Source organism: Chelonia mydas, chromosome 6 (assembly GCF_015237465.2).
Source record: "Chelonia mydas isolate rCheMyd1 chromosome 6, rCheMyd1.pri.v2, whole genome shotgun sequence".
In the NCBI taxonomy this organism is placed as follows: domain Eukaryota; kingdom Metazoa; phylum Chordata; order Testudines; family Cheloniidae; genus Chelonia; species Chelonia mydas.
In genome coordinates, this window is record NC_051246.2 from 38,909,190 (window position 1) to 38,932,437 (window position 23,248).

A 23,248-nucleotide genomic window follows, 5' to 3' on the forward strand; every position below is an offset into this window, starting at 1 on the left:
TTGACCAGGATCTGCCCCCCTGTTTTCTGTAAAACTGAAAGTTACAGGCCTTGAAAACATTCCCAGTTTTAAGGGACACACAGCTAAATAGAGTTTGTTTAGCAAAACTTAGATGGTGTTTGTTGACAGGCCTAGCAAAAGTTCAGAGGCACATTGTGCCTGTGTTTTACTTGTTGGCAGTCAGTTTTCTGCACCTGAAATCCACCCCCTCTTTCTTTACCTAATTTTCTGCAAAGGTGGGGGGTTCTGGAGCCCCCTGATCTTTATTCTGGTTTAAGTGGCTTTTATCAGGCAAACCGCCATCAGTGGGCAGGCGCACATTTATGCTAACATGGGGACACAAAGGAGAATCTATGTTGAATAGACACTTAGGAAGTGCTCCATTTTTAACTGATATCCAATACCTTTAATTGTATTTGCTTGAGAGAGCTAACAATTAATAATAAAATCTGTATAGGAAAATGGGGATTGATCCTGCAATTCACATGAGTACTGAAAGCAGCCTCATTGGAGGATGCAGGGAGAGAGTCTGCAGTCAATGAGGGTTTAGAGAATGGGCTGATTACAGGATTGGTCCCTCACTTGCCTAAATGTGCAGTCAATACACTATAATTGGAATGGTCCTATAAAAACTGTTAGTTTTCAACATTAAGGATGTGAAACTATATCCCTCGCTGTTGCTACTGATCTGGTCCCATGTGTCACTCTCAAACCCATTCTTAATGAATGATGTAGGCACAGGAGCATCAGTTCTGTTTTCATAGTTTGTTTTTGGTACAGTAAAATCTGATTGAGTCTCACAAATGAGTAAGAAATCTCTTCTAAATTACTGTATTTTACAAATTAGCAAGTAAACACACACGCAAATATAATGAATTAAACATACTTTGTTCACTTCTTTTGAAAACTGTAGCTTAACTCAATTATTTATAAGAAGTCAATGTATTCTAGGAAATGTATATATCACATTTTATGTAAATAATGAAGTCTTCATAGCATGAGACCTATAGCACCGTTACATTTTTGTTGAGAATTAGGGAAGAACCATTTTTGGGTTTAAAATGAAGTGCAAGAATAAAGGAGCTTAGCAAAGTTCTACTGAAACTCTCTGAAGTATTTAAGCAGGTTCACATTTGCAGCTAGAAAGGAAAAGAGACATCAAATGGTTCAGGTTGCTGGGCAAAGGATAATGAAGAATGTTCCCTGTATCTAAATTAAGTTCTGAATTTTAAAATGTATAGCGCTTTCTGTCACCTTCAAAAATACCATCTTCTACAGTCACAGTAAAGAACAGTTTTGTTTAATAAAAGGCAATATTTAATTTAAAATGCTATAAAATTGTTATAATTAACTTTTAGAACATATGTATGCTGAATATATAATCTACCACATAAGTATGAAGGATAATTAACACAGTGAACTATTTTTCTTAATACCTCTGTCATCTGGAAGACTATTACATAAGTTTTAATTTTTAAAACAATGTTTATTTCTCATGCTCTGAGACCTGGAGGTTTAAGTGTAAGAATAAAAACAAAAAATCCGAAGTCAAGTAGACACCAAAAAAATCTGAACAGTACTGCATTTGATTGAGGCAACCCAGAACAACCAGTATTTTGCACATTTCTAGATAAGTGTAAGCTTGCCAGGTATGTCTAGAAAAGGGAAACAAAAAAATATTACCTGACCTACTCCACAATAGAGTAGGTCAGGACCTGAAGGTGTCATTGTTTCACCAGAAGATGCATAGTTGTGTCTTTTTCATGACACCTGCTTGCTCACCATTACAGGTGCTGCTTTAGGTGCACCAATTAAAAAAAAAAAGACATCATCCAGATTTTTTTCTTTGTAATGTTTGATTAAACACCTTCCCTATTTATTTGAATTATGTAGTATAAATTTTGGGGAAATAAAACAACTTACTTTTAAATTACAGAATTAGACGACAGCTAACCCTAACATAGAACAACATAGTAACTGAGTAGCATATGATTCATTTGACGATCTCATTAAACTATTCACTTAAAAGTTTTACGAGAAGATATGTTCTCACAACATACATAATACACAGGATTACTTTGTCCAAAGTTAAAGCTACAACACGAGTGTAGTTTAACAGGTGATAGGTGAAAATAGATAAGCAGCACAGATGGTGTATATGCAAGTTACTGTGGGGAAAAGGCCCAGTGTGAAGGTTGAATTCAGTAAAGTAAATTAACACTTTACCTGCTATAAATTTCAAGTGTACTTCTTTCCAGCCTACCTGCTATCTTCTGCTGTTCTGAAATAATGAATAAAGCAATCTTTGAAATTAAAAATCACTTTGAAAAATATATATAAGGAATGTGTCTATATGCAGACTATTATTCAGACTAATACACTTCTCGGCTAGGATTTCTCCTGTCTTGTACTGTCTACAACTATTCTTTTTTTTTTGTTTCCTAACTTTGGCTTCACTAACTGTGTTCTAGAAACTATATTATCTGAATCACCTTTCACTTTAAAGAAATAGGATGAATTAAGCAGCATCTGAATGTATTTCACTTGATCTGATTTTTGAGATTGAGTGAACACATGATTTTCTCTTTCCTCCTCAAACACTGGACCGGCAGGATGATTTTCTATATGACACACAGGCTCTAATCTGTGTTTGGAAGATACATGAATACCATCACCCGCACCACCCAAGGACAGTCTTCCTGTATTCTCAGCACTCGACCGAATTCTGTAAGGCAAACTGAGGTCCAGTGGTTGTTCATGGCAATCTGTAAATCTCTCTCTCATTCTTAAGGAGGAAGCAAATGCTGGAGAGCTGAAAAAGTCTTCTGTCTGAATTGCACACTCTCTTGTAGCTGACTTTCTACCCCTACTTGGTGTCAAACCATACTGAGAAAACTGACTGTGTTCATCACATGTTTCTCTATTTGAAGACATCTGAGAAAACTCCAAAGTATCTGTAGTGTTTTTTTGTTTAAACCTTCTTTCTACACTTGCATCTTTAGCACGGTTTTGACGGTAGAGGGATAAGCAAGTACTGCTATTATTGGGAATCTGCACTGGTAAAAAAGACTTCTGGGTTATAAAAAGCTCTTGACTAAGATCAACGCTGCTGCATATTTCTTCAGTTTTTGAGTTCATAGGAGAAGCTGCCTTATCTTTCAGGGTTTCCACATTGAATTCATCTTCTGAGTCATAAGTTTTAATCTCCAGAGCTGCTGGACTAGACGACAAAAGAGGCTCTGTACTACTAGTGCAGCTGTTTATTTCAGTAGTGTTGGAGCCTAGTAAACAGCCAACAGGGACCTCCTTATCCAATTTCCTGCGCTTTTTAAAACCTGCTATGATTCCACCACTAAAATAATGCACAGTAGAATCAAGACCTTGACGTTTGCAAGTTGTCTGAGACCAAGAACTATTTCTACAACTTAATTCATTATGTTTACCATTCTCAGTTACAAAAGAATTATGTGATGAGGGAAGGCAGAGACGTTTTTGTTTTCCTTGAGTATTACCCTTCTGTACTGTTCTAGAATTTTTATAATATTGTTTGTGATTTACTTCTCTGGAGCTCTCTTCATTACCATCAATTACTTTGTTATCTTGAAGTAGCTTTATTTTCTTTGCTTTCTTTTCAACAAATGGCCAGGGGACAAAGGAGTTTTGCTTATAGCAAAAGTCTTTTTTTGTTGAATCCAAATGACTTTTTGCTTTAGTATCATGTTTGTTCTTTTTAAGATGTTTATTCTTTTTAAGATCAGTGTCATTGGCAGTGTTTTCTTCACACAAAACCACATTTTCCTTTCCGTTACAAAGATCAGGCTTATTTTTCCTTTCGGTTTCCTGTGTCTTCCATTCTCTTCCATGCTTTTTGGATTTGCCTTTCACTTTGCCATGACCTTTTTGGGGAGTTTCTATGTAATCAAGATAGCTTCCAAACTGATACAAAAGTTTAATTTCTTCATCTGGTTCAAACTGTGTAAGCTAAAAAACAAAGATATAAAGTATATAAGTAATATAACTAATGTATCCAATATACAGTAACCTATGAAACAGTGTTAATACAATAGTACATACTAGCTATTCTCTGCTCCCATAATCCAAACATGTAACATCATGTGTATAGTAAGTGCTACAAACCTACAACAGCCATGGGAAAAATCCAATCTGACATGCTGCTCCCACATCTGCAGCGTGACAAAAAATATATATTTTTCATATGTTCTTTGACAAGCATGTATAATATATTAAATTTGAAGAAGCTACATTAATGCAGTGTTAATTTGTTCACATTGAACATCTTGAATTGGCTCTGGTTTAGGTAGTTTTTGGCACATAGGCACTGATGCTGTAGTCAGGAAAAATCAGTAATATAGTAATTTACTCAGAAAATATTAGATAAGAGCATTCTTTTATTTTAATGATATAACCAAGAATGTCAAGGTTGCAGTAGTGGAAAACATCACTTCCTTGAAATCTGCATTTGGCTAGAAGATTGACGTTTTCTTCTAGGGACGGGCATTGCTACAGTTATTTCAAGACACCTGAGGACTGGATAATTCTACCTACACCTACACTAGGAGACTCTTTTCATAAGACGTATACAATAAAATACACAGGAGGAGAAAAATGGCTAAGTTAACCTTCTTGTTGGAACCATACGTTTAGTCTAGTTTGCCTTTGTGGAAATATATCAACCTAACTGGATAATAGTCTTTGTTTGTAACTGCAGCACTATCTATTCTGGAGAGGTTGTCAAAAACTCCAATGTTTTTGTGCAGTAGATAAGGCTTGTTAACGTCCTTATTCCAAAAATATTTTGCCTCAAATTGGTGCTGTTTGGAATTAGGCAGATGTAGGCATAAATAAATAGAGGGGGAGGGCGGGATCTGGAGTAGGGGAACAGCAGAAACCAGGGTCACTTTAAGTAGAAACTGGGAGGCTGTAGCTACAGCCTGGATTTTGGGGCAACCTTGGGAATAATAAAGAAATGGGGATGACTGGATGGAATGGGAGGATGGTCAGGTACAGCATCTAAGTTCCCAGCCTGTAATGTGTATACACCTGAGACTTTCCCTTCTACCCAGAGTTAAGCACAGCCAGAAGACAGACAAACCAAACAAAAAATAATCAGGAACTTTATCTTCATAAAGCTCATATATTTTAATCTCATGATTTTTGGTGGGGGATCTCTGTCTGATGTTCTGGAGATTGGCACTCTCTCCCTTTGGGAATTCCTCCCACAGCTTTTTTTATTATTAAGATCTGGATAAATAGTATATGTAAGCTTTTTCCTGCATACGGTAGAAAGCCTCAAAATATCAAAAAGGGGAAGGATCGTGGCCTCTTTCACTTCTTATGTCAGAAAGTATACAAGTAAAGCTCAGAGTCTGCCAGAAAATAAGGAGAAAGAAGGAAAGGGGAGTTGCCTAGGCAAGGGATGGCTGCAGAGATCCATTCTGAGACATTTCAGAGCTACGAAAAACTAGACTCATCCCTGTGCCCTTACAGACCCTGGGGTATGAAATAGTCTTCACTCCCCCTCTCATGGGGCCCAGTGCAAGTTTCTGACAGCAGGTCAAGTTAAAGCAGAACTCAGCCTGTTTAAGCTGCCATGGCCCTCTACGGACATTGTGGGTATGACTACACTGCAATGTAAACTCATTCTCAAGTCTAACCCCTCTTCCATTTATACGCAACTCACACTGACCTTGGGTCCTAGGCTTGATCTCAGTGGGGGGTGGAAGGGTCGAGCCTGAGTCAAGTTGGGATTCAGGGTTCAAGCCCTGTTGCTTTGCAGCATGGACACAACCCCACAGGACTTGTACTCTGAGAGACTGCCAAAAGTATTTCACAATCCCACAGCCAACTTTCTTTGTCCTCTGGACAATCAAGTTTGGTGGACAGTCAAGTTTTTCCACACTGCACCATGAACAAAGGGCCAGAGCAGCCACATTTTGGGATGGCACTAGGAAGTCTGGGATATGGGTTGCTGTACTCAGGCCTGCATAATGTAGTGGAAACACTGGAGCCTCAGGCTCCAACAATTCCTAATCTGGTATTACAAATAAGTATAGACACTCAAGCCCTAGATTAACGAACCCAGATTCTGATAACTCAAGTTCTACATGCCCTGGGCTTATATTGTGGTGTAGACAAATCCTATGACAGCTGGGGCATAAAGGAAATCCTCACCTTGGAACCTCAGACCACAGTCATGCCTCTGCTGCAAACAAAAATACCCCCTGCAGTTAGCCAATACAAAGGGGCTGCAGGACACCAATGAACTTCCCTCTTGTTCTTCAGGATACATTCTGAATGGAGCTGTTCCTTTGAAACCATAATTTAGAGGAAGCCCTTAATGGAAATAAGAGTCTGAATCCACTGCTGGGAGTCTTCTCCAGCCAGATAAGAGACTCAAAGGTATGTCTGCACTTAAAGGGCCAGATTAAAAGATGGAGACAAAATCAGAGGTGATGTGTAAGTGCGTATGAGCATAATTTAACACTACAAGGTGTGTTGGGGGAAATGTAGCAAGAAGAGCTATTAACACGGGATAAAATGTGTCAACTAAAATAGCCACCAAGGATAAACTTCCTGCACATTACAAAGTCAATTCCCTTTCCCCAGTCCTCAGATAAAAATGCTAACACTATACCTGCTCTCCAGCGGTATCTTCCTGCAAAGATGGTGATGACAAACAAGGGCAGCACTTGTATTTCTTTTTTTTTATTTTGCCTTTTGGAGCCATTTAGTTCATCCAACAGGTGTATTCTAGAAATTTTTTAAAGTTGCTTTTAGAAAAAAATATTCAGGTTTTATATTTATGTAAACAAATATGCCTTTTACTAGAAACATGATTCCAAAACACTTACATCATTTTAAAAAAAGAAAAGGAGTACTTGTGGCACCTTAGAGACTAACAAATTTATTTGAGCGGTTTCAGAGTAACAGCCGTGTTAGTCTGTATTCGCAAAAAGAAAAGGAGTACTTGTGGCACCTTAGAGACTAACCAATTTATTTGAGCATAAGCTTTTGTGAGCTACAGCTCACTTCATCGGATGCATCATTTAGTACCTCAACTTGCAATCCTTAATCCAGCAAAATGACCAATGACTCCAGTAGGTGTGCTGGCAGAGTAAGGATTGCAAGATGGGGCACTTAGCATAAAAATGTTGAATTACAGGAAAAAGTAGCAGAAATCTGGGAGCGAGTTTTGAAGAGCCCCTTAAACTACATACTGCTTGTACTGTAACATAAGAAACAGGAGCCTTAAGTCTTCTGAGTCAAATCAATAGGGCACAAAACATTACAACTGGAAGCTTTCAACCACACTATTTTGTCAGCCTCTTAAAATGTTCTGGAAAACGCTGCAGATGAGGAGTGAGTCAGTCTATGTCTACACAAGGGGTTTTTTATTTTGCCATTTCTCAGCTTCACTTGTAGCACCTGCTACTGGATGGGGGCATTTTAAACACTGTCACATCAAGCAGCGGCCCCTGTTGCTACCATAGGTCGAGCTGTACTAATGTAGCGTAAGAAAAAAAAATTCAGTTGTAGATAAGGTCTTAAAGAACAAAGGGTACTGCAGGCTTTCAGGAAACAGCTTATCGTGGGTACAGAGCCAGTAAAAACTCCAGATCGGGCCTGAGTTACAGTTCCCAGTTGCAGGAAGAGCTTCAGGCCAAACTTTCCATCAAACTGTAATCAGCATGTAAGTGTTGAGAGATGAGCCCACACTGCACAGTTCAGATCTGGAGTTGAACCACTGTGAAGTCTGCAAGAATTTGAATTGCAGGGGGTCACTCCTCCCCCCCCATCCCCAGTACTGGGGTAGGATATTAAACCCTCTCCCTGCCCCAGTGGAGGGGGTTACACAGTAAGAGGGGTGGTGGTATTAACCCCCCCCCCCTTCTTCCCCCACACCAGGGGTTACACAGTAAGGGGGAGGGATTAAACCCTCTCCCTGCCTCAGTGGAGAGTGCTACACATTGGGGTGGGAGGGGAGGATATAAACCCTCTGCTTGCCCCAATGGAGGAGAATTACACAGTAATGTGGGGGTGGGAGGGTATTAAACCCCTTCCTCCTCCAACCCAGGAGGGGTTACATATTAAGGGGGGGGGGGTTAAACCCCCAGCCGACTGGGTTACACGACAACAACGGGGACATTAAGCCCCACTCCTCCCCCCAGCGGCAGGAGCTGCAGCTTCCTACCCCCTGGAAGGGACACAGCGCGCTCCTGTCCCTCCTGCAGGGCCGGGGTTTCGGTGCCTCCTTGCAAAGGCTCTGGCTCGCGCGACGGCGCCTCCCGCCCAGCGGCTGCCGCGTTTGAACGGCGCCCGCCACCGGCCCAGGGCCCCGCCCGCGCTCTGCGGGCCCCGCCCCCCTCTCCGGGGGGAGGGGGCTGAGACCGAGCTACTGGGCGCTGTCACGTGACAGAGAAACCCTTCATAGCGCGTCCGGAGGAGCGGGTGGCGGGGGACCAGCGTCCCGGGAAGCGCCCAGCACGCGCCACTGGTGCCCCACCAGCTATCCCATCCTCCCGCGTGGGTCAAAGGAGCGGTGGTTGGCTTAATTAACACTTGCTATTCGACAGTCAACCTCCGTAGGAGTTACTCTGAGCTCCTGCTGGAGGGTCTGCAATGCAGCCTTACCTGTAGAAGCACTCCTGGCCCTGGGGCCGCTATTAATGATTGCAATGGGTGATGGATGCAGTTTGTGGTCTTCGATCTTCACTTTACAGAGAGTCTGATATGGCCCTGCCTTTGCTCTCTCATAGTGACCCCCCCCCCCAACTACCTCTTTATGCACAGGCGTGAGTTCATTGTGTTGCAATATACCTGTTATATCACTGCAAGCTTCCTTGTGGGTGAATCTTTTCGATCGTTACCATCATGGCATGCACTCAAAGTGACTCATTTCTTTCTCCTTTACCTCGGCTCCCCCACAAACTTAAGGCATTCTGCTCTTGTGTTTGTGCCAATGAGTTAGCTTCCCTCACCATGCCTCTCCTCTGCAAACTGCTCGGAGAAGTCAGCTAACATGCTAAACCGTGCTCCAAAAATGAAGGGTGTGAGCAGCCTGTGCAAACACCAGTTTGCTAGCTTGTACTTTTGGAGTCAGTGACAAGTAAGAGTCGGGAAGTGCTGCTCCCATTGCACACTCCTATTTGGAAGAGCTGCACTCTGTTCCCTATTGCAAATTGGCTCTGATCCTAAATTCATCTAAGTCTGTGAGAATTTTACCAGGATCCTAATACCTAGGAGGTACCAACCAGTATTTCTGCTCACCTCTCCCTGCCAGTAGCATGGAAGGTAGAATTTGGCCTTTCAAGGTGCATAAACTACTCTCATTAACACAAATGGGATTTCCACAAGTGCATTAAGAAGTCAATACAGCTCAAAATGTGTTTTGTTTAGACTGCTAGCACAGAAACTGCACTGTAGTTTTGAGTACATGATATTTGGGACAAAAATAAGATGGCAATATGATACAATGTTAATAAAGAAACGTGCAGTCCTACAAATCCTCATGAGAAATTTTATTTCCCACAAGTATTTGGAATTTAGTTATACTCCCATAGGGAGTTTATAGACAAAGTTAATGGTTTCATGGAACAGAAAATTAACCTTCATCAGCCAATATCTGAATGGCCAGTGTTCTGAAACCAACATGAAATGATAATGTAAGCAAAACAAGAGTCCTTCTTAACTTTGATATATCCTAAACAGCTAATTTGCTGATGGTGAAGTATTGATTAATAATTAATTAAAACCACTCCAGGATTGGCTGGAATGCAAAAGGCTGGATATGTAGCTGAGAAGAAAAGGAAAGGATTTACAAACTCACTAAAAATATGCCGGAAAGCAATATTTAAAAGAAGTATGATAAGTACTGCTAACTTTATAAAACCACCGTTTTTTTTTTTTTAATATCCTGGAAAGTTTAGTTCCTTTTATAAGAAACTCCCTTTCTTTTGTTAGTACAAGATTAATCACAAAGGTATAATTTCTTTACACATGCCTTTGTCATATTCTTAATTGTCCTTCTTTTAGCTTTATATTATAGACAATAGTTTCTCCTTAGTAAAGGCTACAACCAGCTTTTCATTTAGAGCTTGATTTTGCCACCACTCTACCCTGTTCTAAATCTCTCAGAAATAATTTTTTGTGCCTCAAATTTTGCACGCAGATCTTCAGCCAATGGAAATTTTAAGAGGAAATGTTAAGGGTAATCAGACAACCCATTTCTCAGTTATGGAACTTAGCAAAATATAGGTGTACTTTAATGATACTATTATAGATATTTATATTCCAACTCTTGGGTCTCAGCTCAGTAGAGTGAGACAAACCAATAAGGAGCTAAGGCCCAAGAATGAGAATCCCTTTGAAATTATACCTTCAGAGATGCAGAATTACAAGTAATTTTTCCTTCTCTATAGATATCATTCAGAAGGAATTTACTCTTGGCTCTTAGCTTGTTAATGGCCTGAAATCATGTTAGAGAGCTGAGACCCACAAGCTGAAAGACAGTTAAATATCTCCAGAAATGCAGCATTATAGGTGAGTAATTATCCCTTCTTCACTTTGTGAAAATTCTTCCAAAGCTTTTTGACATTGCATAACCAAAAATAATAATAATAATAATCATTAATAAAAAAATCACCTGGCCTAGAAACTTCATATTTGTTTTATTGAAGGGGAGGAAGGATGCTCCAGTGCGTAAGGTACTTGCCTGAGATTTTGGAGATCTGGGGATATGGAGTGCAATGTCACATACAGTACATCCTCCAGGAATTGTAGAGATGCCATACTTCCTCTACATTTTTTATGCAATCTGTTTTTCCGTGAGGTGCTGCATATTGGGGGAGAGAGTAGTTTCTCCATAGTAAAGCTTTCCATTAAGAGCTTGATTTTGCCTCCACTCTTCCCTGTTTTAAATTTCAGAGGGGAAACAAAGGCGCACACAGGGCAGTCACAGGCTACAGCTAGAGAGTAGTAGGAAGTTTGTTAGCTTATTTCTGTACATAGTTTCCATTCTTAATAAAGGTTTATCTTGAAACCAATCTTGCTCATCTGTAAAATACTACAGGAGCCACGTAAGTACCTAAGAGAATGAGAACTAGTGCATAGAACTAGTTTAGAGAAGATTGGCAGAACTGCCAACAGTCTAATTTTAGATAGAATTATCCCTGGATTTGTAAACCAGTCTTGGGTGTTTTCAGTACTGACCAAAATTTGGTGGATTGTGAAAGCTGCTTCATGAATTTTCTAAAAAATTGCAACACAAGCTTTCACCAGTAGGGGGCAAGTCTGTGTGCTGGCAGAACACAGGAGAGAAGGGATGGCTGCATCCTCTGCTGCTGGCTCAGAAGAGCAAGGAACACCATCCCTAGCAAATTTTTTACAGTGTTGGCAACAATGCATTGGATGTTATTTATTAGTGATTTGCTAAGATTTAGGAACTCTGCGAAGGTTTCTGGGAGAGTAGCACTGAGGAAAATGTCCATTGCTATGCTGATGCTCTCGATAAAAAGATCACCAAATGGTAATAACTCCATCACAACTAATCTTACACAGATTTTAATGGTACCTCGAAGATTAACATTTTGTCTCTTTACCAAATGTCAGGGCCACTAGTCCTATATATAACAATATTTTGATATATATATTCTTAGCACAAGCTGTTTTTCCCTTAAATTTGGTAATTTTTTGTGTTAGAAAAGAATAAAACAAAAAGTTCAGGACTTACAAATGACAAATAGGCTTAACAATTCTCCACATGCCTTTGGTAATGTGAATCACCATTACATATATACAATGAGACTTTCTATCATAACTTAGTTGCTTTTCTCTGAGGCTATATATTTTATTGTATGTGCTGTGCCTACGGTATCGAAAAACCTAGAAAGAAAAGTGGCCTTAGCTCAGCCTCTAAATGTGTGCACCCAGGACTGCACTTTCAACTGTTTGAATATTCCTGAACGGATTTCTGCACCCAACCCAAATTGGGTCATTAGGTATCTTTCTGATTTGCATGCTTCGTTCTGTGCACACAAATTTAGAGGCTGCTATTGTAAATTTGGCTATGATTGTCCCTTCAGCTTATGTAACAGGTGTTGTATTTAAAAAAAAAAAATCTTTGGCCATCTTTCTAACCACAGACAACTATCCAAGACTATGACGCTCTAAGAGAAGGCAAACTCGTTATGCCATAAAATCCAAGGCCTAATCCTTGGTGATTCAGGAGAAGTCCATGTTTTCAAAAAGGTCTTGCTTTTTTATTTTAATTCCTTTATCTCTGCAAATATAGTTTGTACACGTGTCACTAGATATTCCATTTAGAATGTCCATTCTATTTGTTAATCTTTTCTTTAAAATGTTTTTGCATGTGTTTTTGTTTACAGTTTTCTTCTGTCATCAGTGAATAAGCTACATTTTATTTTCTTATCACCCTTATCTCCATTGCTCAGTGCTTACTTTACAGTTTCTAGGACATTGGACTCTGTAGTGTAACTATAGGATTACAGTTGAATATGATTTAAGAGATATTGACATTTTATGCCAAGCCAGGTCAATATTAGACTCCAGTTGAGATTCTACCATCCTGTAACTATTCAGATCAAAAATTGCTTTCTAAAACCCTTATCTTATCTGTGCTAGCTTGTTTGCTCTCCCTTACCCTAGTTAGTTGGGTTTTCAGTTGTAAGGATCAGATTGAAATTCCTTTGTATACAAAGAATATAATTCTAAACTTTCCTGAATGCAACTCAGCTGCAAATAAAGAATGTTACAGGATGGTAGACTCTCAGTTGGAGTCTAATATTGACCTGACTTGGCATAAAATGCCTGGCAGGACTCAGGGCCAGATTATCAAAGATATTTAGGCACCTAAAGATGCAGATAGGCATCTAATGGAATTTTAAAAAATGCCTAACCAGGTTAGGTGCCTAATGCACTTAAGCACCTAGTAGGATTTTAAAAAGCACCTATCTGCATCTTCTGGCATGTCACAGGATGCTCCCTGAGAGTCTTTTTCAGCCACAGTAAGTGACCACACCATACTTCACTATATCGGTTCAGCAGCCTAGAGAGTTATTTACATACTATTTACAGTCAGCAACCAGTTTCCCCCACTTGCTTCTGTGGAAGGGTACAACATTAGCAGCAATCGGTTCTACCTATTCCTGCCTCCCTTCAGGCTGCCTACTCTTCTCTCTAGCCCGGGGTGGGCAAACCTTTTGGCCCAAGGGCCACATCAGGGTGCGAAACTGTATGGAGGGCCGGGTAGGGAAGGCTGTGCCCCCCAAACAGCCTGGCCCCTGCCCTGATTCGCCCCCTCCCACTTCCCGCCCCCTGACTGTCCCCCTCAGAACTCCTGACCCATCCAACCCTCCCTGTCCCCTGACTGCCCTGAGCTATCCACACCCCCACCCCCTGACAGGCCTCCCGGGACTCCCACACCCTATCAAACCCCCCCATTCCCTGACCCCTGACTGCCCCAGAACCTCTGCCCCATCCAACCGCCCCCTGCTCCCTGTCCCCTGACTGCCCCCCGGGATTCCCCCCCCCAACCACCCCTTGTCTGCCCCCCCCTCCAGGACCAACCCCTCCACCGCCATGTGCGCCACCGTCGCCACCCCCTTACCATGCCGCTCAGAGTGGCAGGAGCTCGCAGCCCCGCTGCCCGCATGGGAGGGGGAACAGTGGGGGAGGGGCTGGGGGTGAGCCTCCTGGGCCAGGAGCTCAGGGGCCAGGCAGGACAGTCCCACGGGCCAGATATGTAGTTTGCCTACCTCTGCTCTAGCCACATCTTCCTGTTCGCTTATATAGACCCAGATGCTGGGGATTATACTTCCACCCAATTAGCCTTTCAGCTGTATCTCTATTCAGTTAGTTGGCACCCTCTGACAACTATCTGTCTTTCAGTCAGGTCCCAATTAATGTACACTGGGGGGCTTTGAGTGAAAGGGTGCTGAGCCAGCTCATGACTCAGCACACCCTGTTAAATACCTCCATAACTTTAACAGTCTGGCCCTCAGTCCTTCAAGAGCACTCTCATTATACATTACTGATAACAGTCAGCAATGGGTGCAGCTGAACTTGTGCTGAAAACGGTTTAACTACAAATGAAGATGGACCCACTTTTAGAACAAGCGAGTTTGAACCCCACTGCAGTTAAATGTCCTGGTATAGACAATGATCAACGGTTGTTTCTATAGCTGATGTCTGCTTCAGGTAATTCTTTTTAATGTAAGCAAAACTAGTTCAGCCAGTTCCAAGAATTACATTAGGGAAAAATACATTGTTTTGCCCATGTTTTTTAAATAAATCTTACAACTGTTTAACTGATAAGTTTTAGTACCTCCATGCTTTCAAACAAGGAATTAACATTTAGCAAAGGGGTGGCCTTTGTGTCAGCACTGGGTCTTTTGTTGTCTACCTGCAAAACTGCCCAAATTTGGCCACGTTATAAGAAAAATCTTTGACTGCAAATGCTCAGGAGTGGCTTGTTAGCTTGACAGCTAAATTCTGTAATGATTTCATATGTAGTGAGCATGGTCCAGTGCAGAGCTGCAAGGGCTGAGCAGGATTTCCCCTGCAATTACTGCTCCCAAGTGCTGCAGGCCACTGGGCAGAGGAGCAGTGAGCAGAAAGACTCTCTCTTGCTAGCAACCACCAGCAGCATGGAAGAGGAGGAAGAGAATGGAGCCTGAATAAAATACAGAGGGGACAAGAGCAGGACTAGGGGTAGGGGTAGAATAGTACTCTGGAAAACCAGGCCCTGGGCATCTCAAATTGGGCACCCAAAATGAATGAGCACTTTTGACCTTAATCTATCTGTGCCTCAGCACAGCCTCTGTAAATGGGGATAATAATGCCATGAGCATGGCAACCTTAATAGACTCTGCTCTTTCCTAACTTTGGAGTGCTTGACTTTATAACTTTAATGTTCTTTTAACATAATTTCTATGTGGGTTATATATAACAATGCTCTATGGATATTTAGGCTTTCACAATGTATTGTTTTATTAATAGTCAAGCCTCAGCTTTGAAAGCGCCATAGGGCTTATTGTTGGAGAAATGACCCTGAGGCTGGGATTTTGACAGGTGTCTAAAGACAGAGGTGTCCTATTCTCTTCAAATTTCAATGGGAATTAGGCATCTAACCACCTTAGGAACCTTTTAAAATCTCATCCTAAATTGTTGTCCTTTTTTACAAGTAGAGCCAAGCACAGTTAAGATGTGACGTAGTTTCTGTTAAATGATTTTGACATTTTTAAAATTTCTGGGGTAAAAAGAAACAACCTAGAACTCCTTAAATAGGAGCTGCACCTTGCTTATGACAGGACTCAATTAGATTTCCCCAGAATACCAATAGAATTCAGAGAGGTGTTTGGGATTTGTTAGTTTGTTTTTATGTTGGCTGGTCTGAAAAGCTTTTCCAAACACTAAATGAGCCCAGGACTGAATTAAAACTAGTAGGAAGTGTCACTGTCTGAAGACTGACAGGCGCGTCAACATTGTTGTTAGTCATAAATAGACCTCTGAGGCAGTGTTCAACCACCTGCAGTCTGACATGTTCATTTAAAACCTTAACTCTAACTTTTTTCTTGTCTGAGAATACTAATTTAGTCCTGATCCAGGAAAGCTTCCTTATACAGGACAAGTTAAGCATGTGCTGTTCTGAATCAGGATTCTTATGCTATATAGAACCATGACTCACTTAATGGACAGTGAGTCATGAAAAGTCCTTTAACCTCAAGATGGAACTAGAAAACATTTAATTGCTATATACGAGAGTCTCAAAGAGCAGGCTACAAATTCCTGTTTAGATCAGAACAAATGCTGGAGTCAATTATATTAATTCTGCTAGAGGAGTTTCACATACAAAGGCTATCACTAGATGTTCATACAGTTATTTCTGCTGGGGCCAATTGATAGAATATTTTTCAAAAGGATTACTGATAATCTAATGGCAGCAGATTTATGCTAGCTTTTTTGTCCAGATATTAAAATATATTATTTCACAATATGTTTTACTGTGCCGAATGGCGCCATAAGTACCATCTGTACAAGATTCTCATTCTTGAGTCTCAGTTCCCTAATTCATAACAGGAAGAATTCCCCAAGCTCCAGAAGGTTTGCTCCCAAAGGAAACAGTAATTCCAGGAGCACCAGTCAAATGATGGTGGTGACATGCCACCCTTGGAACCTTCCAGGTGGTTCTTTCTTGATTGTATTATTTTCCTATCAGGAGCTTCTGTCACTGTGTTCTGACTCTTCAATCCAATCAGCGTCTATCCTGCTCTTGCTATTCTCTCTCTGGCCTGCTTCCAGTCTAGGCTAGTCCTTGTTTTTTATTTTAATAACCCTGTGACTCTTTAGCCACTGGTCCAGAAACACCATTAAGATGCCAATTTTCATAAACCCTAAAGAAATCTTGGTTCCATGTCCCAAGACTTCCTGTTAGTACTGAGAGATTTGGTGCCTTTCTTGCACTATTTATTTCTGTGACTGTGCCTCAGTACTTTTTTGCTTCAGCCAAAACGTCAAGGGCTCCCTGAGAAATTTCTGTTTCAGTCAATGACATATCTGACATTTGGTGGATAAAATATTCTCTCCCCAAAACAACAACAACAACAGAATCCATAATTCCATACAGGTCTTTCTCCCCTCAAATCCCATCAGTTCCATATGGTCCCCATCCTAAATCCACAGATATTTAAAACAATTCCAGATCAGTTTTTGTGTTTACGAAGGGCGGTATATACCTGATGTAACTAAGACTTCAGCAAACTGCGTGCAAGCAGGCTTCTCTGTTGAGAGCTACTGTGACCTCTGGCTGCAAGGAGGGTTAGCTCAACAGTATGATCTATTTTCAGAGTAGCAGCCGTGTTAGTCTGTATCCGCAAAAAGAAAAGGAGGACTTGTGGCACCTTAGAGACTAACAAATTTATTTGAGCATAAGCTTTCGTGAGCTACAGCTCACTTCATCGGATGCATTCAGTGGAAAATACAGTGGGGAGATTTATATACACAGAGAACATGAAACAATGAGTGTTACCATACACACTGTAACGAGAGTGATCAGGTAAGGTGAGCTATTACCAGCAGGAGAGCCGGGGAGGGTGGCGGGGGGAACCTTTTGTAGTGAAAATCAAGGTGGGCCATTTCCAGCAGTTGACAAGAACATCTGAGGAACGCGGGGGGGGGGGAAATACACATGGGGAAATAGTTTTACTTTGTGTAATGACACATCCACTCCCTGATACATCCTTGATGATGTATACCTTCAAATCAGTGGCACTGCTATGGTTACCCGCATGGCCCCACAGTATGCCAACATTTTTATGGCTGACTTAGAACAACACTTCCTCGGCTCTCATACCCTAATGCCCCTACTCTACTTGCGCTACATTGATGACATCTTCATCATCTGGACCCATGGAAAAGACGCCCTTGAGGAATTCCACCATGATTTCAACAATTTCCGTCTCACCATCAACCTCAGCCTGGACCAGTCCACACAAGAGATCCACTTCCTGGACACTACGGTGCTAATAAGCGATGGTCACATAAACACTACCCTATACCAGAAACCTACTCACCGCTATGCCTACCTACATGCCTCCAGCTTTCATCCAGACCACACCACACGATCCGATCTACAGCCAAGCTCTACGATACAACCGCATTTGCTCCAACCCCTGAGACAGAGGCAAACACCTACAAGATCACTATCAAGCGTTCTTACAACTACAATACCCACCTGCTGAAGAGAAGAAACAGATTGACAGAGCCAGAAGAGTACCCAGGAGTTACCTACTACAGGACAGGCCCAAAAAAGAAAATAACAGAATGCCACTGGCCATCACCTTCAGCCCCAACTAAAACCTCTCCAACGCATCATCGAGGATCTACAACCTATCCTGAAGGATGACCCATCACTCTCACAGATCTTGGGAGACAGGCCAGTCCTTGCTTACAGACAGCCCCCCAACCTGAAGCAAATACTCACCAGCAACAAAACACCACACAGCAGAACCACTAACCCAGGAACCTATCCTTGCAACAAAGCCCGTTGCCAACTGTGTCCACATATCTGTTCAGGGGACATCATCATAGGGCCTAATCACAGAAGCCACACTGTCAGAGGCTCGTTCACCTGCGCATCTACCAATATGATATATGCCATCATGTGCCAGCAATGCCCCTCTGCCATGTACATTGGCCAAACTGGACAGTCTCTATGTAAAAGAATAAATGGACACAAATCAGACGTCAAGAATTATAACATTCAAAAACCAGTCAGAGAACACTTCAATCTCTTTGGTCACTCGATTACAGACCTAACAGTGGCAATTCTTCAACAAAAAACCTTCAAAAACAGACTCCAACGAGAGACTGCTGAATTGGAATTAATTTGCAAACTGGATACAATTAAATTAGGCTTGAATAGAGACTGGGAGTCGATGGGTCATTACACAAAGTAAAACTATTTCCCCATGTTTATTCCCTGCCTCCCTGCTGTTCCTCAGACTGTTCTTATCAACTGCTGGAAGTGGCCCACCTTGATTATCACTACAAAAGGTTCCCCCCCACCCCCCAACCCTCGCTCTCCTGCTGGTAATAGCTCACCTTACCTGATCACTCTTGTTAGAGTGTGTATGGTAACATCCATTGTTTCATGTTCTCTGTGTATATAAATCTCCCCACTGTATTTTCTACTGAATGCATCCGATGAAGTGAGCTGTAGCTCTCGAAAGCTTATGCTCAAATTAATTTGTTAGTCTCTAAGGTGCCACAAGTCCTCCTTTTCTTCTTAATATGATCTAGTTTCTAGTAAACTGAAAGTGGCATTAAGAGCAAGGGACTTCTGTGTTCTTATCGTGCTACTGACAGCTGTTTGCATTGCAGTAGCACTCAAATGCCTCAACCGGGGTTGGGCCCCATTGTGGTAGTCCTGTACAAACACATAGTAAGAGACGTACCTAACCCAAGGAGCTTACTGACTCTTGCTGTGGCCCTAGTCAAGTTATTTAGCCCAAAATTTTCACATCAGCGGCTTCCTGGAATATGAGCTCAGTTTCATTTAAGTGTCTAAGTGTGCATTTAGGTGCCTAATTTAAAGCAGAGAGCTAAGGATAAAATTTTCAAAACAAGCTGTCTGATTTATTCCATCTGACAAATGAGGATGAAAAACAAGACTATCTAGGGTTTTGTTACATGGACAAATGTCCCTTAAAACCTTTTAAAATATTCACAATTATGCACTGATCCCTGAACAACCAATTGACCCCTACTTCTCTTTATGCGTATGGAAATAGCCTGAAGAACTACCATCTCCCCACTTTTAATATAAAATGAATCAGTTCAGTTTGGGTGAACCCTAAAATAATATCTTGCTGAGATCTTCACTCCAAATTCTCAGTATCCCTGCGTGCAGTGGATTTGATAGGCATTGGACTAAATTTGTTTCTGGGTACAGGAAGATAACCTCAATTCTGTTTAATTTTGCTCCTTTCCACCACACAACACTAAAATAATGAGGAAAATATTTCTATGAAAATATATAGGTTTCATATATTGTATTTCATTCTCACGACGGAGATATACACACAAAACATTTTCTGTGTAAAAAAAAAAAAAAGCCTTTTTTTGTATAAGTACAAGTTAATTATAACTACTTTTCCTGTGTGTATTTCAGCAAATTTGAAGACTAATATTTTATTCAAATTATATTTGCTCTTGTACAAAAAAAGTTGCCATACACAATTTTTTTTGGACAAAATCTCCAAATCAAAATAATCTTGCCAAACCGCTTAAGGTACTGTAACTGAACAAATAACCTATACTTCACTTGTGGTTTTACATACATTGGTCCTGAATATGCCAAGACTTACGCATGTGCTTAACTTTACACATTGCATTTAGCCCCTTTGATTTCAAAGAGATAGCTCCTATACGTAAAGTTAAGCAAATGCACAAGGGTTTGTAGGATTAGGGCCCTGTTTGCTCTTCTCTCTCTTACTTTTAGGCTTGGAAGTATTGGATTTTTATCAGTAAATGTCAATTTCACCATACCCACACAAAGTGAGGAAAATATATTTCCATGTAGAACAACTGAAAATTATAGAGAGACAAAACTAAGAAAAATTCTGCTTGTGAACTCTATTTTAAGGATATTTACTTTATATATGTTGACAATTTTTAAAAATGTATTTTACTTTACAATTTATAGCTCAGATCCTTTAAACACGGGAATCATCTCATCAAAATTAGTGGAACTACTCACCTACAAAAAGTTATGCAAGTTTGCAAGCCCCTTCACCTCTTCAGTGTATCCCACTGCTACCATTTGCACACAAAAGGTTCTGACCTTGTTTGCCCTGAGTTCCTAAAATCACTACCAAAGTCAATGGAGTAGAAGTTGATGGAGTTTTCGGTGCACAAATAATTCAGGACTGGGCACCAACTAAAACTATGACCCTAGATTTAAAAAAAAAAACAACCAACAACAAACTAATTCAACGAATCAAAAAACCAGAAAGTTCCTTCCTCACCAAGTACAGTACTATTTTTAAAGACTGCTTAAAAATGTTGACGTGGCCAGTTTATAGCTACCTTTCCAGGGAGAGAATTAATTTCTTTTTAATGGTTGCTGTCCAGGGGCTAAAAAAAAAAAATTAATCGCGATTTAAAAAAGTACATAGATGTAAAATACAACAAGTAGTGGCAGGTCTCCTGCAAGCACTTATGCATACGCTTCATTTTAAGGACACATTGAGCTCTAGGACACTATCCAGGCGCTTAAAGGTAAGCAAGTGCTTCAGGCTTTGCAGGGTGGGGACCCCAACGCGGCCTTTCGGGCAGTGCTGTCCGTGCGGGCAGGAGGGTTTTGGGGCAGCGACACTCCCCCCAGCATCTCTCATCTAAAGCGCTGGGGGCCGGAGGCCGCCGGCAAACCCCCGCCGCTCCCCGCCGCTGCCTCTGGGGCCGTTTGCCTCTGAAAACTTTCGACAGTGACATCATCTGTCTGTGTAAAAAGCCGCCCCTCCACCCCCTGCCCGCGAGCGTGGCGCGTCCGGGACGCGGGGACTCGCCGCGAGGTTATTTGATCAAACACGCCGCTTCCCACCCCGGCCCGCCGGAAGGGGGGAGAGCGGGGCCCAGGGCGGCTGGACGCCCTGCCCGATGACGTAGAGGAGACGCAGGTAGGGGCTCGGCGGAGGCGGACGGGTGCGTGCCCGCCCCGCAGCCCGGCTGTGTCAGGGGGGGCGCGAGGCCGGCCTGTCTCGCGAGGCTTCTCGTCGGCCATTTTCCCATTGGCTGGCGCTGGCGGAGGGGGTGGGGGCCGCGGCGCTGCCCTCGCGGGGTGGGGTGTGTGGGTGTGTGGAGGGGGGAGAGGATGAGCCGCCCGCGTCCCTCGGCCTTCTCCGGCCGCTGCTGACGACTCCTCGGCCCAGCCTGCTGCGGGCCCAGCGCCGCGCCACCGGCCATGGTGCCCAGCGAGGAGAACCAGCTCGTCCCCAAAGAGGTGGGGCCCGTGCGGCGGGGTCGGGTGGGGGCTCCTGCCAGGGAGGCCTCGGGCGGGGGCGTCCGTGAGGGGGGAGGTGCGCGGCGGGGGCGCGTCGGGCCCAGGGTGGCCCCGCTCCGGCTCGGCCCTGGCGGGAGGGTGCGGCGGGGTGGCCCCGCTCCGGCTCGGGCCTGGGAGTGTGTGCGGTGGGGAGGCCCCGCTGCGGGTCGGGCCCGGGGGGGGTGTGCGGCGGCCCCTCTCTTTGTGAGTGGCGGCAGGAAGGAAATCCCTGTCCGGGTGCGCCGGGAGTGCATGTGTGAGTCCCTGTGAGGGGGACGGGGGTGTGGGGTTGAGGCTGTGTCTTTGCAGTGTAAGTGCAAGGCCCGCTTGGGGGGCGGGGAGGGTAGTGAAAGGCACCTGTCAGTGTCACTGCGTGTGGCAAGTATCAGAGGGGTAGCCTGTTAGTCTGTATCCACAAAAACAAGGAGGAGTCTGGTGGCACGTTAAAGACTGAAAGATTTATTTGGGCATAAGCTTTCGCGGGTAAAAAACCCACTTCTTCACTTTATGTGGGAAGAAGAAGGCCCTACTGTGTGTCGTTGTCTGCGTGAGTCAGGGGGAGGCACTTGTAGCATGAATGTGGGGAGGCCTTGGTTTTTCTAAGGTTGAGGGGAGCGCGTATCCGTATGAGAGGTCTGAGGGGGAAATTGGTTGTCTTGAGGTGTGTGTAAAGGAGGAAGAGGTGAAGCTTGAGTAGCGAGATCCCTTGTCTGACCCAGGGCTCATGTGCGGGAAGAAAGAGAGGTTAAAGGATAACCCTGTCTGTGTGGTTCCAGGGAGCCTGGGGTGTTGGATGAGCAGGTAGGAGAAGCTCCATGCCTATGTGAAGTTAGCTGGGGACCCGTATCTGGGGTTTAAGGAAGAGAAATTGTCCATATGACAGGTGGGGGGAGAGCAGGCCCGAGTCGGTGGTGTTTGAAGTAGGTGGGTTTGTGGGAGGGCACCAGGGTGGGATTCAATCTGAGAGTTTTGGGGAGGGGAAAGCCCTCTGAAAGAAGAAGGGGTGGAGACAGGAGGGAGGGCCTCTGTTTATGAGGTTTGGAGAGGCTGGGCTCATGGGTGGAGTTTGGAGAAGAAAAGGTATAAGCTTCCCTGTGTGGTTCTTTGAGGGTGGTGGAGAAGGGCAAGAATGTTTGTGGTAGGCTGGGGGTGTGATAAGAGAATTGAATGAGCAGCTGATTGTGTTCCTGTTTGCTGGAAAAGGCTGTCTCTCTGCAGCAATGGGGAAGGAGGGAGGTGGTCTCCCCCTTATCCCTAGTCTCTTACAAACAGCAAAGTGGAAGAGAACGAAGCCCCTATCCTTTTGTGCTGATGCTTCTTATGTAAATCACATATGTCCAAAAAATACTGTTCAGGATTGAGAGAGTGGGAGAGTAGATTTTAAGTAATGGACAAAGTGATATGTAATTATCTGTTAAGACAATTAATAATATGCAAGGTATTCAGCAAATTCTTTCTTTTGAGAACTGTGTGTGGATCTGACAGATAAATTAATAGGCTCAGTTAATTTTTAAAAATGATTTTACATTCCTATTAAATTGTTCTAACTCTTATTGTTACTTTGTCCTACCACCCAAATTTGCTTATTTTCTCCATCTGTTCTGTCTTGTTGTATATCTAGATTGTCAGCTCTCTAGGGCAAGGTCTGTCTTCTTATTACTGGTTTGTACA

General features: G+C 42.7%; 2 protein-coding genes across 7 annotated transcripts in view; one reads left to right on the forward strand and one right to left on the reverse strand.

The window, feature by feature from the left end:
* Positions 1–1,016: 1,016 nt before the first annotated feature.
* LOC114019243 lies at positions 1,017–21,148 on the reverse strand. 3 transcript variants are annotated; one of them, XM_037899823.2, is made up of 3 exons: positions 20,297–21,148; positions 6,656–6,771; positions 1,017–3,981 (listed from the first exon to the last, which is right to left on the reverse strand). In XM_037899823.2, exons 2-3 carry the CDS (start codon positions 6,746–6,748, stop codon positions 2,389–2,391), a joined length of 1,686 nt encoding a protein of 561 aa, XP_037755751.1. In that variant the 5' UTR covers positions 6,749–6,771; positions 20,297–21,148; the 3' UTR covers positions 1,017–2,388. The 3 variants fall into 3 exon arrangements, with proteins under 3 accessions (XP_037755751.1, XP_043403735.1, XP_027676992.2); XM_043547800.1 differs by lacking the exon at positions 20,297–21,148 and adding an exon at positions 8,839–8,937; XM_027821191.3 differs by lacking the exon at positions 20,297–21,148 and adding an exon at positions 8,213–8,346.
* The window catches only part of USP47 (ubiquitin specific peptidase 47), an 89,101-nt gene continuing 86,950 nt past the window's right edge, over positions 21,098–23,248 (forward strand). For 2 of the 4 annotated variants that reach the window (XM_037899819.2, XM_037899820.2), the window contains exon 1: positions 21,210–21,538. In XM_037899819.2, coding sequence (XP_037755747.1) covers positions 21,500–21,538 — 39 coding nt within the window. In that variant the 5' untranslated portion in view covers positions 21,210–21,499. Of the gene's footprint in view, positions 21,539–23,248 lie in introns of all 4 variants that reach the window. The other 2 variants (XM_037899822.2, XM_037899821.2) reach the window with 2 other exon arrangements.